The sequence below is a fragment of the Zalophus californianus genome, chromosome 12 (assembly GCF_009762305.2).
Source record: "Zalophus californianus isolate mZalCal1 chromosome 12, mZalCal1.pri.v2, whole genome shotgun sequence".
In the NCBI taxonomy this organism is placed as follows: domain Eukaryota; kingdom Metazoa; phylum Chordata; class Mammalia; order Carnivora; family Otariidae; genus Zalophus; species Zalophus californianus.
In genome coordinates this window covers 35,107,071-35,122,843 of record NC_045606.1, presented here as the reverse complement: position 1 = coordinate 35,122,843, position 15,773 = coordinate 35,107,071, and the positions used below count along the sequence as shown (strand labels likewise).

Below are 15,773 nucleotides of genomic sequence, written 5' to 3'. Positions count from 1 at the left end.
CAATTTACTTTAGAGGGAAAAAAAGGATGAACTAAAAAAAAAACAAGGAATAATCAGTCTCAAGAGATACTTAAAATAGTACCAGAAAGTATGGAACTTAGTAAGAAGGAAAAAAGAGGTAATTACCTTAGTAACAACGTGACATTTTAAATTTATGTTTTCTTCAATCTAAAAACCAGGTAGATGATGAAGCAAAAATGCAATTATTCACACAGAAAATGTGTAATTTAAAAATGTTTTCTCATACAATGTGCTGCTTTTCTGATGGAAAATAATTATATGATTATTAGCTGCATTAGTACTGTAAATTTCTAAATGGCACCCCAATAATACATAAAAATCAGGATTATGATGCTTTGTTACAGAAGAGCAGGACATCTTTTTGAAAAGTCCGTATGTCATAGGGTTTAGACTACAAAAAAATCTGCACTTTTTTTTTAGAGAGAGCAAGTACGCATGCCTATGGGGGGAGGGGCAAAGGCAGAGGGAGAGAGAAAATCTTAAGCAGACTTCCCGCTGAGCAGAGAGCCCAACAAAGGGCTCAGTCCCACCACCCAGAGATCATGACCTGAGCTGAAATCCAGAGTTGGACGCTCAGGGCGCCTGGGTGTCTCAGTCAGTTAAGTGTCTGCCTTCAGCTCAGGTCATGATGATCCCAGGGTCCTGGGACTGAGCCCCGCGTTGGGCTCCCTGCTCAGCGGGAGCCTGCTTCTCCCACTCCTCCCTGCTTGTGCTTTCTCTTGCTATCTCTGTCACTATCTGTCTCTCTCTCAAATAAATAAATAAAATCTTAAAAAAAAAAAAAAAGTCAGACGCTTAACTGATTGAGCCACCCAAGCATCCCCAAAGTATAATTTTTAAACCACACAACAAAGTAACTTGCATACTTCTGGACAATTCTTTTTTTTTGGACAATTCTTAAATGCAAATAAATATAGAAAAAAAGAGAAACATTATAATTCATCATATGAAACTATTCTTTGAAAAAACCCATTCCAAGTTGATAATCTTTATTTCTGAATATTTACATTTAGAAGTCTAAAATATATCTTTTGGAAAACTGCAAATAGGTACTATTTACTTTGAACACTGTCTTGATCAGTTTTAAAAGTTGAACAGGCAAATCAGTAAATAGTTTTGAGCAAGTTTTTTTTTTTAAATTACTACTTCAATTTTTTATTTTTATTTTATCTATCATAACCATAAAATAATACTTTAGGGAGCCTGGGTGGCTCAGTCAGTTAAGTGTCTGACTCTTGATTTTGGCTCAGGTCATGATCTCAGAGCCATGAGATCAAGCCCCACGTTGGGCTCTGTGCTGAGCGTGGAACCTGCTTGGGATTCTCTCTCTCCTTTCTCTGCCCCTCCCCATACTCACATGTACGTGCATGCTCTCTCTCAAATAAATAAAATCTTTTAAAAAACATAATGCTTTAGCTTAAAACTTTAGTTAATGCCATCATTCCTTCATGCAGTTTTTCTGGGAGACAAAAGTCAGTCATTATTCTATGTGTTTTCAAAAATAAAACAAAAAAATTAAATAAAATCTGTTATATAGGTTTAATAAAATGAAAATGAAAATGAAATCAGATAACTGGCAGCATACCTTAATATCAAACTGTAGATATCGTTTGTCCATCTCCTTAGAAACTACACTTTCTATGATATCCACAGGCACAAGTTGGAAGCAATCATATGCAGGGCAGAAAATGTTGTGAGCTTCACCTTCTTGAATTTTCAGATTCAAAAACCTGTTAAAATTATCAATTGACAGAAAAAAAGGAAGAATATAATTTATTTGCACATTCTAAGAACTTTTTCTTTATGCTGAATTTTCTGTTAGAAATGAACCAATGACCGAAGTATGAAATATCAATTGTAATACACTGATTCACATAATTTACAAACATTGAACACTTACTACCTGCCCAACCATTCATTTATACACACATATATATATTTGTATTTGTTATATATACATTATTTTTTTACAATGTTCTTCTTTTGCTTTATCCTCTCTAAAAATCTGAAACATTATCTTTAACATTAAAATTTCAGAAATGAGTGGTTTAGAAAGGTCATATTCAATCCTCGATATTCTATACCTTTAGAGAAAAAGAAGCAATTATATAAAATTAAATCATGCCTAATCCAAGAGATTTGGGAGTGGCATTGGAAGATAGTATATCTTTTTGAAGAAAAGACTATCTCCTTATATTTCATTTAGATGAGTATTAAGTTGCATGTCCTACTCTAGGCACACTAGTTGGGGTAGTAGGGAAAAGGTATCCTGGAGAGTGGCAGGAATCTAGCCCAAGGTGAAGTAAGTGGTTAAGGAGCAGGATTTTGAGTTAGAGAATTCCAGGTCTGCCGCTAACAAGTCATATGATCTTCAGCAATTTATTTACCTGTTCTGCCCCTCAGTTTCACTATCTGTAAAATGGAGATAATAATAAGCACTTCTTGGGATTGTTACACAGATTATAAGATATAATGTGTATATGAGTATCTGCAGGGTGCCTAGCATAGAATAAGAATTTATAAATTTTAGCTAGGGTTTTATTTTTATTATTATTCCCTATGGAAAAACAAGAAACAAATTAGCTTTTGAAATGTGATTTAACACTTAAACCTAGAGAAAATAAATGGAAAACCAGGCAACTAAGTCACCATTCTCTAGTGATCATCAACAGTTTGACTATTCTGCCTGCAGTATTTTTCCTTTGGTTCTCTCTGTGTCTTAATTCAACTGCACTTAAAAAAATAAAAATCAAGCTAACGGAGATCTCATCAGATCTGCTTCCTCTGGTCCATTTCCACCTTCTTCCCCAATTTCATCTTGGCACTCTGAAGAAAACAGAGCCCTCTCTTACTATCTCCCCATCACACCCTGAACCTAGCTATGTCTTTAGCTATCTTTGCCTTCTCACTACTCACTTCAGTGAAAGAGGCTTCCTCCTTTACCCCCCCCAAGCAAATCCGTAAATACTCTGGCCAGCTTCAGAACTTACACAGTCCAGAAACCTATCCTTTCTCTCTGTCTCTGTCTTTCTGTTTGTCTGCCTCTCTCATGGGTCTTTTTCTTTGGCACTATCAATATGCTCAAGTTTTCTCCTACCCTGAAACATTTCTCAACTAAATGATCCTTTTTAGCTCCACTTCCTTTTCACATCAGTTTCTTGACAAAATAGTTCGATGATTTGTCATTCATTCCTCAAGTCCATTCCATTCACTTCTTAACCGGCAACACTTGGCTTTTGTCACCTCTTCACTGAATAGCCAGCTCTCAACAAGGCCATTAAGACTACCCATTAGCCCAAGGATTCAAGACTTCTCAGTTTTTATCCGCCTTGACTTCTCTGGAGTCATTAGACACTGCTAAACAGTTCCTTCTTTCAGGATTCTCTCTTTTCTCTGGCTTCTAGGACTTAATTTCCCCCCCTGGCATTCTTCTTTACCTTTGGTTGCTCCTTATTCATCTTTCACTAGTGCTTTTTACTCTCCTGAGCACTTATGTTTTACTGTCCTTGAGGGTTTTCACACCAAAACTCTTCCCCCTTTCTCTTTCATTCACTCTTCCTGGGTGATCTAGATAGTCCCAACTTAAACTACCACCTATATGCTAATGACTCGAGGTTTAAAGCCCAGCTCTCCCCTCTTAGCTACAGATCTTGACTACACACATTACTTTTGTTTAAATGTCTCATAGCATATAAAATTCAACATGTTTAAAATCTTACCCTCTATTTTTCAATATGATTTAAAAACTGCACATGCTCCACAAAACTCTGACATATCCCAACAGATAAGGCATTCTGTATCTTAGTTACCAGGTAAAATGACCTCTGTGTCAAGAAAAAAACAATTTGGCAGAAATAAAGATGGATGAAGTGTTCAGGGGAAATACTATAGAGCAGCAGTTCTCAAATGTGATTTGTGGACCTGAGACTTTTCACAGGGTTTCTGAGGTCAAGAGTATTTTCATAATGGTATTAAAACTGTTTTTATTTTTGAGGTAAAACTGCTAGTGCCTTAGCATGAATCATGGCAGTGGTGTTAAAGACAATACCGGTATACTTTATACTCTTCACTGCTTTGCACTTGCAGTTAAAGAAAAAAAAGCCAGTTTCACTTAAGAATATCCTTGATGGAGTAATAAAAATTAATGAATTATTGTTAATTATTAATACATTTTATTGATTTATTTTATTAAATCTTAACTCACAAGACACATCTTTTGAGTATCTGTGCAAAGAAATGGGAAGTAAGCATAATGAACTTCTGCTGCTGCATACCAAAGCATGGTGGTTGTCTCGAGGGAAAGCACTTAGGAAATTGTTCAAGCTATAAGTAGACCTACCTGCGTTTATCATGGAATGCTATTTTTATTTGAAACAGCAACCACAAATAATGATTAGTTGGACTTGGGTTTATAATAGACTTTTTTGGAAAATGAATTAAGTGAACTTGTCATATCAAGGAAAAAAGTTGACAGAGAGAAATCTGGGGCAGACTTTATGTATGTTGTTATCTTGCAGATCAGCCATCCTTAGGAAGAGGATAATAACTACAATTTATTGAGTAGTAACTATGCTCCAGGGCCCTGTTCGTTTTAGACATTTTTTCATATATTAAGCCATTTAACAGTATACTGACAATAACTATGATGTGCTTACTATTATCACCATTTTATAGATAAGGAAATTGAGGCACAGGGAGGGTAACCACTTACGTAAATCAACAACTAATAAGTAGCAGGAAGGATAATCTAGGCTGGGTAGAAAATAATAATTACCCTTTCATTCAGCCCTTGGAGTAGATGCTTCAAAGCATCTGGCTGGACTGATGACATTATGGAGTAGGGAAGAGTAAAATAAATTGAGAGTTTTTGAACAATCTAAGGACCTTTAACATTTTTTCCTTGCTTCTTAAACAAAGAAGTTTCTTTTCTATATGCCTATGAAGGACTGCAATTCATTTAAAAATGGTTTTATCAATGTATAAATCACCCAACCTGGAACTTGGTTTTCCTGCTGCTTGATTTTACAACAACTACTGGCAGGATGATGGGAGGGGAGTCCTAGGTAGGTTGATAAAGTAACACAGAAAATAATCATTAGATCTTTCAAATTTAAATCTTACCATAAACTTCCATGGGCTAGTCTGTGTTGAGTATGGGAGATGGTTCCTGTGACATAAGTTTGGTGAGGGAGGTAAGGAAGTTCAAAAAAATTCAAGTAAATCCCTTGGGGAGGCTTAGTTTTTCACACAGAAACCACAGGTCAACAGTAGCAAACTTGGTAGAACCCAGAAAATACTCCCCAATACAACAGAGTTAACAATTTTAAGCTAAATAAACTACTGTATCTGTGGAAAATTTTCTGCATCTACAACTAGGTCAAAGTTAGCTTTGGATTGTAAACCTGCCCCTTGCCAGTCAGTTTAACCTGTATCAGCTGTACTGATTTGATCTTATCTAATTAGATTCAGAGTGAAGTCTAGTCTATGTTTTAGAAAGAATGACAAGATATTCTCATTTATTCTGACTTTTTAAGAAGCAGTAATATTTCTCCCCTCCAAATGAAATTTTCTCCCATATGCTGGTTTAGAAAACAAGAAAATGCACTCAAAATGAAATCAGAATGACAGAAAGATGAAATGGTTGTCTAAAAAACTGGAGGGAGGACGTGGTGGGAGGATGAGGGAGGAAGACCGAGAAGGGTGGGAGGGATTTTTAAGGAGAAATGAGGAAGCTTTTGGGGTAATGGATATATTCATTATTTTTGACTGTGGTAATGGTTTCATGGGTGTGTACATATGTCAAGGCTTATCAAATTATTTATTTTAAAATATTTAGTTTATTATATGTCAATTATACTCCAGCAACAATTGTTTAAAGACAGCAACAGAAAATTTGCTCAGGTTCTTGTTCTCTCACCCGACATGGTATTCCCCAGCTCCCTACACTTGGTACCTGGTACTCCATGAAAAAGAAGAGTTTGAAACCTTCCGAGTTTTAAGATTTCCTTACATGCTTTGGCTTAGGTCATTAGTCAGTAGACTTATGATGCTCCAGAGATAACTATTTTGTATTGCTCATTAATTACATTGATATTCTCCTTTGTTTTGTTTGTAAACCTCCCTTGAAAAGTACAACATTAGAGCAAAGTTAATGGATGGTATGAGAGTATAAATCTTGGCAAGATAATGGGAAGGAGAATAGAGACCAACATGAGAAACAAAATAAATTTCCCATTTGTACCCAACCATGTCTAGAAGAGACATTAACCTTTGAATTGACTGAAAAGGAATTTTATACATATTCTTATAGATTTCAAAGGCTATTTTTTGCTTGTCACAAAAAAATTTAGAGAAAGCATAAAACAAATGCTTACAAATTCTCAGAGTATTAAAAAAACCTTATTCTTGATACTAGGTGTAGGCTTGAAATTTACATTAGTTGTAATGTAAATTAAATACTAAGAAAACTTACTTCCCTATACCTGCTTTGTTACCAAAAGTACCTTCCATTTAAGCTAAAGAATATTAATTACTGAATAAATGGGAAGATGTAAAAATGAGAAAAGAAAGTGTATTTTAGTGCAACTCTGAAACCAGTATGAATAATCCATATCATTAACTATCAAAAGCAGGCAATTTTATGACCAAATCAGAGTGCTATCATGCAGTAAGAAATACTAAGCTGCACATATACTCACGACTCCCAACATCCTCTACAAAAGTCATGTCCACAGGGCATATCCACTGGGTCTTCAAATACAGAAATACTGCACATACAAATGTCACACTGGAGATGAAGAAGAGCAATGATTTAAACGAAGTCATACTTCGGATAGAGAACGATATATTTATTTATTCATTGGCTTAAGGCAAAAATACTACTATAGTAACTATAAAGTTAAGTGTTTCAAAGTTATAAGGGAAGTTTAAGTTAGTGTGCCTACTTCTGATTGAATAACAAATACCATGCCTACTTCATTATAAACTATTAAGGGACTTAAATGTTTTAATGCACAAGTCAAACTCTTAAATTCCAAATTTATGTATTAATCAGCAGCTATGCATTTAGGGAAAAAAAGTACAAGAAACAAACCATTAAAATCTATTCAGGTCAAGATCAAATTGTCCATTGCAAAATAACCACTTCAATATCATGTTCTTTAGCCTATACTCATCCCAGAAAATCTACAAAAACAGAGCAACTTTGTGTTTTCAAGATAAAAACTCCTGGATATTCAGAGTAGGAATTTAAGGATTTCTACCCAAGGAACTCTGCTACATAACTATGTATCTTCTAAATAATGACTTATTAGAAGCAAACATTCCAATGTTACAGATGCAAATTAGAGAAGTTGGATTTTATTTTCCAAGAAGGCCTAGATAAAACCCAGAATGCTTTCATTTTTATCACACATTTTGAGTGGCTGAACCATTAAAGAAACGTCAAAATTTCCTGCAACAGTATACCAATGGTATGCCAATTAAAAATGTAGACAATGGCAGTACTGTTTCTCAATAAAAAGAAAACATCTATTATGCAAATATATCTAGATGATATACTCTAAAGCTTTACTGAAACAAATACATAGTTATCAATACATTTTAAGTGTTTTCAAGAGAATATAAAATTTTTTTCATATTTTTTTAATTTAAAGTGCCTATCAGAAACTCAACTTTTAATATTTCAGTATGTTGTGTTTAAAACTTTAAGCACCTAGAGATTTTAAGTGTAAATATAGTAGATGGCTTTCTCAAACTCTTTTATGTGTTCTGTTTTGAAATGAGAAAAGAAAACCTTTTGTTTTTCAATCTGTAATTCAGAGATAACAAAAATATTCTGTGATAATAAATATTTACCAAAGGGTGAAATAACTGAATCCTTTAAGAAGGGTGTAGGATTCAATTACAAGGGTTCCATGAAACTATATATATATATATATATATATATATAGAGAGAGAGAGAGAGAGAGAGAGAGAGAGAGAATGAAAGCATGGGGGTAAGGGGAAGGGCAGAGGAAGAAGGAGAGGGAGAGAGAGAGAGAAAATTAAGCAGGCTCCACGCCCAGCACAGAGCCTGACATGGGGCTCGATCTCACAACCCTGAGATAGTGACCCGAGCTGAAACCAAGAGCTGGCTGTTTAACCAACTGAGCCACCCAGGCGCCCCTTCCATGAAACAATATTAAATAATTTAAAAGTTAAAAGACTAAACACAGAACTATGGGAAGTACATTGAATACTGAACCATACCAAACTGGTATCCAAATCTCCAGGAGATAAACTTATTTCATCTGGAGAGGTGACAGAAGAGCGTGTAGTCCTTGGAGTTCTTGGAGAAGGGAGTGTGTCCCAAGCATTATATCCACTTGGTGGTGGAGTTGGCATCTGAACACCTGATCGTTGGCAGCAGTTCTCTGGGTTGGACATCCAAGCTTCAAGTAATTTCTCCCTGTCCCAGTCTTTAAGAAAAATGGAATGATAGCTCTCAAAAACAGGAAATACAGTGATGTTTTTTAAGAGTTTCATATAACAAAATGAAGTGAGGATAAATTTTTTTTTTAAAGATTTTATTTATTTGACAGAGAGAGAGACACAGTAAGAGAGGGAACACAAGCAGGGGTAGTGGGAGAGGGAGAAGCAGGCTTCCCGTGGAGCAGGCAGCCCGATGTGGGGCTCGATCCCAGGACCCCGGGATCATGACCTGAGCCAAAGGCAGACGCTTAATGACTGAGCCACCCAGGCGCCCTAAAGTGAGGATAAATTAAAGAGATATAGGCCACCTAGAGGAAGGAAAATTATTTATATCAAATTAGTAATTACAAATGAATATTCAGGTATATGATATCCACTAATAAATAAGTAAATATATATTTATTTTTTATTTTTATTTATTTATTTATTTATTTAAAGTAGGCTCTATGCCCAGTGTGGTACCTAACACAGGCCTTGAACTCATGACCCTGAGATTGAGACCTTAGCTGAGATCAAGAGTTGGACGCTTAACTGACTGAGCCACCCAGGTGCTCCAAACCCTGAATTTTTTTTTAAAGATTTTTATTTATTTATTTGACAGAGAGAGATACGGTGACAGAGTAAACACAAGCAGGGGAGTGGGAGAGGGAGAAGCAGGCTTCTCACAAAGCGGGGAGCCTGATGTAGGGCTTGATCCCAGGACCCTGAGATCATGACTTGAGCCAAAGGCAGATGTTCAACAACTGAGCCACCCAGGTGCCCCTCCCCGAATTTTTATTATTATTATTTTTAAAGATTTTATTTATTTATTTGACAGAGAGAGACACAGTGAGAGAGGGAACACAAGCAGGGGCAGAGGGAGAGGGAGAACCGGACTCCCTGCTGAGCAAGGAGCCTGATATGGGACTCAATCCCAGGATCCTGGGATCATGACCTGAGCTGAAGGCAGACGCTTAGCGACTGAGCCACCCAGGCGCCCCCGAATATTTTAAAACAGAATTTAAACTTTTAAAATCTACTGTGACTTACAACTGTGTCAATATCTAAAATATCGTCAAAACTTCCAGTCATTTCTACTAATAATCAAAAGAGGTGCCTCACACGTCACTTCTGGAAGTTACTAAATTTTTCATGGCATAGATTTAACTTAGCCATTTTACTCTTTTCAAGAAAAATATGTAAAATTTGCAATTTGTTTCACTGGTGTCAAGTTGTAAAATGATTATATAGCTTACTATAAACACACCAAAATGCCAACGAGTCCAAAAATCATTTGATAAACAGCTTGAAAGCAGAAGAAACTTCTGAAGGGATTATGGTTATAAAGTTTTAGTGCATTAGGTATACATTCTGTATTAAGTGAGTTCACATCTGACTCAACTAAAAAAGATGATCTTCCTAATATGAACACTTTTAAAATAGCCAAGTGACTCATGTTGTTATAAAGTACAGAGCCATAAAAACCTAACCCATTAAAAATAATAAACACATCAAATTATTTTGCTGTTTTACACACATTATTTCATTTGTTCCTCCCAACAAACGTTTCAATCATTATTTAGGTGAAGAAACGAGGACTCAGGGAAGTTCTATAACTTGCCTAGGCTCAGTGAGGGATTTAAAACCAATTTCTGTGATTCTAAAACTTGTTTTCTTTCCACTGTAGCACAATGAACTATAGGGTCATGAGTAGTATACAGTCAATTATTCAACACAGGCTCATTCTATACAATTTTACAGCTGTAATACAAATAGCTGTGGAAATGTTCTATGCAAGACTTTTCTCAACCATATTAAATCAGTGTATTTGGTGGTTTAGCAGGATAATTATGATCTAGACATGCAATACAGGTAGAACGAGTATATTTCCAGCTGTGTAAACCATATGAGCAGGGCACAGAAATATAAGGAAGAGACGTGAGCATTTCTGTAAAGTTACAGCATACCATGTTGTCGTTTGAGAAGATGGAAAGTAAGATTGGGAAAGGGAACAGATTATAAAGAGGAAAAAAATCCAACAAGTGAAAAAAACTGCATGGGTGCATTCCAGGAAATGTTGCTACATGGATGTTAGTTTTTTTTTTAATATTTAATTAATTTATTTTACAGAGAGAGACACAGCAAGAGAGGGAACACAAGCAGGGGGAGTGGGAGAGGGAGAAGCAGGCTTCCTGCGGAGCAGGGAGCCCGATGCAGGGCTCAATCCCAGGACCCTGGGATCATGACCTGAGCCGAAGGCAGACGCTTAATGACTGAGCCATCCAGGTGTCCCAGATGTTAGTGTTTTGATAGGTCATTACTTACTTAAAAAGTTAAAACTACTTTTCTTAGCACAGTAAGATTATTCTTCAAAAGTATCCATTATATCATTTTAATAAAGGAAAAAAACTACTATAATTTCTATAAACAGATATTAAATATGCTAAATTTTAATCTTATTTACTATAAATATTTTTCAGCACAACTTTTGCTTGGATTCTATCACATCATTCACTTAGCAAATATTTACTGAATGTCTCTTATGTGCCATGCACTGTGTCAGGCAGTAGGGATACAATGGGAGGAAAAATCAGGCAGGATTCCTGCCTTCATGAAACTTACAGTCTAGCAAGGAGAAGGACATTAAGTAAAAGAATCATCACTGTCAGAGTGCCATGAAGGACAGGTGGAGAATCCCAAGTCAGAGGAGGTCTGACTCTGGGGAAATAGCTTGAAGTGGACAAATGAAAGATGAGTGGGAGTTAAATAGTAAAAGGGAGGGGGAAAGACATTCTAGACAGGCAGCACACAGCATGTTCAAAGTCCCTGTGGTAGGAGGGAAGATGGCATCCTTGTGAAGTTAAAAAGGTCAATGTAGCTGTAGCATGGAGAGCAGACGGAAAGCACTGCATGAGATGAGGCTGAAAAAATAGGCAGTGGCTAGATCATGCAGGACTTTTTAATAACACTTCCATCATCAGCTCAGGAGTGCTAGGAAGTCACTGAGAAGCTGAGTTTAGGGCGCCTGGGTGGCTCAGTTGTTAGGTGTCTGCCTTTGGCTCAGGTCATGATCCCAGGGTCCTGGGATCGAGCCCCGCATTGGGCTCCCTTCTCTGCGGGAAGCCTGCTTCTCCCTCTTCCACTCCTCCTGCTTGTGTTCCCTCTCTCACTGTGTCTCTCTCTGTCAAATAAATAAATAAAATCTTAAAAAAAAAAAAGGCAGTTACATACAAGGCTGTGGAGCTAAGAAAAGAAGTCTAGTCCAGAGGGAGAAATCTATACCTATAGAAACCTTGGAAGAAGATATCATTTCCTAGGAAGAGAGCGGAGTGAGAAGCTGTAGACCACTGATGTTTAACTGCCTAGAGAAGATGATGAGTCTTCAAAGGAGCTTAAAGAATACTTCAATATAAATTAATTCTAAGCATAAGCAAATTACCTTTGGTCTCATATTTTGTAAATTTTACTTATTTTCTTATTAGGTAGCATTCAATTATATTACTTGTATTACTGAGGAAATACTGAGAGAATGACCTCTGTATTCCTAACAGTCTTCCTTAAAATTCAATTACTGCTCAGTAAATACTGCCAAACATTTCTGTCTTCTGCTTTATCTAGATCAACTTCATTACCTTGGGACTAAATTTGACAACAGATAATATAATACTCAAATCTACTTTCCTGTGTAAAGCTGAGTGAATGTTACCCAGGATATAACCTATAAATCTTCCAAACAGTTCAGTTAATAGCTCTGAAACACAGCCTATCCTTGTTTTGAGAGCAATTAGTAGAAATTGTAGTTTGGTGCACTATTTTATTCACTAACATCAATTATCTCTACCTTATTTGATTATCAAATGTCACTGTTACTGGTATTATCCAAATAGTATAGAAGAGATGTCCATTTGAAAACTTGCTAGCCTCTATTTTATGCCTAAATAGGGAAATGAAATATAGACCTATTAAGTAAGTTACCAAAAAAGTCATCACAGAATAGATAATACCAAATAAGAAAATTCAATTAGATTATCACCTTATTAGAACTGACCCCTATTACGTAAAAGAAGTAACTTAGGAAAATATCAATGGAGTAAAAATGGAGTTGATCATTTTTTTAGGGGGGGGAGGGTCAGAGGGAGAGAGAGAGTGAATCTTGAGCAGGCTCCATGCTCAGCATGGAACTTGATGTGGGGCTTTATCTTTCAACCCTGAGATCATACCTGAGCCGAATCAAGATTGGACACTTAACAGAGCCACCAGGTGCCCCTGGAATTGATCATTTAATAATACTTGATGACACAATGTAAACAAATAGAGATGAAAACGTTCCTTTAAAAAATTTTTGGTAAAGTTAGACTAGATTCTTTATATATTGTAACTTAGACTGTGATACTTTATATAACTTAGATTCTCTATATATTGTAACTCAGAGTTACAATACATTACACAGAAATGGTTATAAGTATATAAAAGATACTTCAGTGTGGAACTGTTGCTTGCAGTTAAGTGTGGCCAAGTGACTGAATTCTGGACAATGGAATATGTGCAGGAGTAATGTATATATAAACAACACTTCAGGTATATTATTTATTATGTATTATTCATTCTATAACCATTTTCTGAGAGCTTAATGTATGCCAGGTACTGTGGAAACAAAAAACATTAAAAGCTTCCCTCTAAGAGCTCCCAGGTTAATCTAGAGAAAAAGCAAATAAAGAGATTACTATAAAACTGTATTCTAACTGTATGACACAGGATGTAGTAGGAATAGACAGGAAGGGTCTCAGTGCAGACTTGGGAACACATAAGCAGAAAAGGTTTCCTGGAAGATGTGGTTACTAAGGACAAGCAAGAGTGGGTAAATAAAGAAACGAGAAGATGACAGCCCAGGTAAAGAAATCTGGGTCATGAAGGTCTACTAAAGAGTTTAGATGGTTTTAAGTCTGTGGAAAGGTAGTGAAGGGTTTTTCAGCAAGGGAGTGACATGACATGCTCAAATGTGCATTTTAAAAGAATAGTCTAGTGGCAATATGAAAAATTAATAGGGTGAAAGAAGAATGACAACACTGGAGACCAGGACTCGGGAGACTATGATCTAGATGGAAACTAATGACAGCCTGAATTTAACTCAGTGGCAATGGGAATGGAAAGAGCTCGAGAGGGAGCTGGAGCCGGGGATGGGAAGATCAGAGACACTTAAGAAATGATGAGACTGTGGCCAAATGTAACAAGCACGGAGGAATGAAGTATGACTTTCACGTTTCTGGCAGGGTAATTTGATGAATGTGATGCTCGTGCATCAAGACAGAGGGAGAAAAGAGAAGTTTAGGTGTGGACATCCTTAGATTGAGGAAAAAATGTTAAACACACATTTAGAAACCCAACCTCAAATACTTTATTAAAGTCACATTGTAGATATACTTTACTGTTTGGGTGATTTTTGAAACCTTTGGTTTCATTAGATAAATGTGTATAGCAATGCTTCTCTGAGACTGGTCCACTTGGTAGACGTCTTTACAACATGTATTTTTAAGCCTCTCCCCTCACCTAATGACCTAGACTCTCTAGAAATAGTCTAGGAATCTCTGGTTAGTTTCTCAGGTAATCCTTATTTATACTAAAATTTACGAGCCACTGGTATATAAAGTGGAAATAATCTCAAGTACAGAACCCTGGGAAATATCAATATTAGAGGTAGGGATTCTAGAAAGTTATATACCAAATTATTCACAGTGATGACCAAGGGATGATGAAATATGGAATTTTAAATTTTCTTCTGATCAAAAAATTATATAAAAATTTTTGGAAGTTGACATTCTATTTTATTTTATTTTAATTTATATTTTATTTTTTTTTTAAGATTTTATTTATTTGACAGAGAGAGACACAGCAAGAGAGGGAACACAAGCAGGGGGAGTGGGGGAGGGAGAAGCAGGCTTCCCGCCGAGCAGGGAGCCCGATGCGGGGCTCGATCCCAGGACCCTGGGACCGTGACCTAAGCTGAAAGCAGACACTTAACGACTGAGCCACCCATGCGCCCCGACATTCTATTTTAGTATAGGTGATACAGATTTATAGTTCAAATAGACAGGTAAACCAGGCAGAAGAGCCATTTACCTTTCTCTTTTTAAAAATAATTTTTAAATCAGAAAAAACTTATCTTTGAAACCACCCAAAATATCAAATACGAACTGTGCAATGACAGGGTCCAACTCAGCATGTGATAACGGCTGCCCTAAGTATCACAGAGAACTTAAAACAAGCTGAGTAGTTTTCCTAAGTAAAGTTGTTAATGTCCTTGAAACAACAACAACAACAACAACCCCCTCCAAAAAAACTTAAAAGGGATAGTATATTCTTGTATTGACTCCCTAATTTCGCTTTGTACACTTTATGGTGAGAAACAGCTTTTATATAAAATGAATATAACTGACAGACTAATAACACAATTGTTAGGTATTTAATTGACTTTAGTAAAAATTAAGGTTAAAACTAGGACTAGGACTATGGATTCCAACTTTCAACCCCGCCCAAATCAGGCACATTTCTAAAATTAGACAATCCATAAGCTGAGTTAGTAGCTTGGTTTTTAAACACAAATCTCCTATTTCTCCTCTATGATTTATAGCCAGCTTATACTCCAAAATACAGAATGTTCTGAGGATGTTGGCTACTGCAGTAACCACTACAAAAAACAACTTAGGCTTGTTTAACAAACTATTTTGTTTTATATTGAAATAGTAAAATAGCCATATTTTCACTCTGAAAAGTTTCAAAAGGCACTCATGTTATCAGAAGCATAAGACGTTTTTCATTACCATGAGCTCGAAGTAAAGCTTCAGCAGTAAACAGTGGAGCCTGAAGCATGTCTGCAGTCTCCACAATAAGCATATCTTTCAATCTACGAAGATCCTGAGGCCTTAATCCTTCATATGGCTTTGAAAAGAAGAAAATCAAGTTAAGTTGGCTGTTATACTCTTAGGAAATCCTAAATGCTTATAAACAAATATATATGATAATCATTTAATTCAATCTTCCTGTTTCAGTTTGATTACTGAAGTTAAAAGGCTCTGTGTGCTCCACTATCATGGACCTCAAACTACTGTTTCACAAGTCTTTTATAAGCTAGAAAGTGGAATGTCAAGGCTCATGCAACCTTATTATTCTAAAATAAAGGCACCATACTATAATGACAAACCATCTTACTTTACAATTTTAAAAATTTGGGTAATACAAAAAATAATTAGAAATAAAAACCTATAATACCACCACTGTGCAATAATCATGACTACAGTTCTCAA

At 36.1% G+C, this 15,773-nt stretch overlaps 1 protein-coding gene across 1 annotated transcript in view; it reads right to left on the bottom strand.

Moving 5' to 3' along the window:
• ANKIB1 (ankyrin repeat and IBR domain containing 1) overlaps positions 1–15,773 on the bottom strand; it is a 143,487-nt gene that overhangs the window by 43,432 nt on the left and 84,282 nt on the right. Inside the window, 4 exon segments of the mRNA XM_027573148.2 lie at positions 1,607–1,751; positions 6,720–6,808; positions 8,272–8,480; positions 15,291–15,408. Of these exon segments, the coding sequence (XP_027428949.2) occupies positions 1,607–1,751; positions 6,720–6,808; positions 8,272–8,480; positions 15,291–15,408 (561 nt within the window).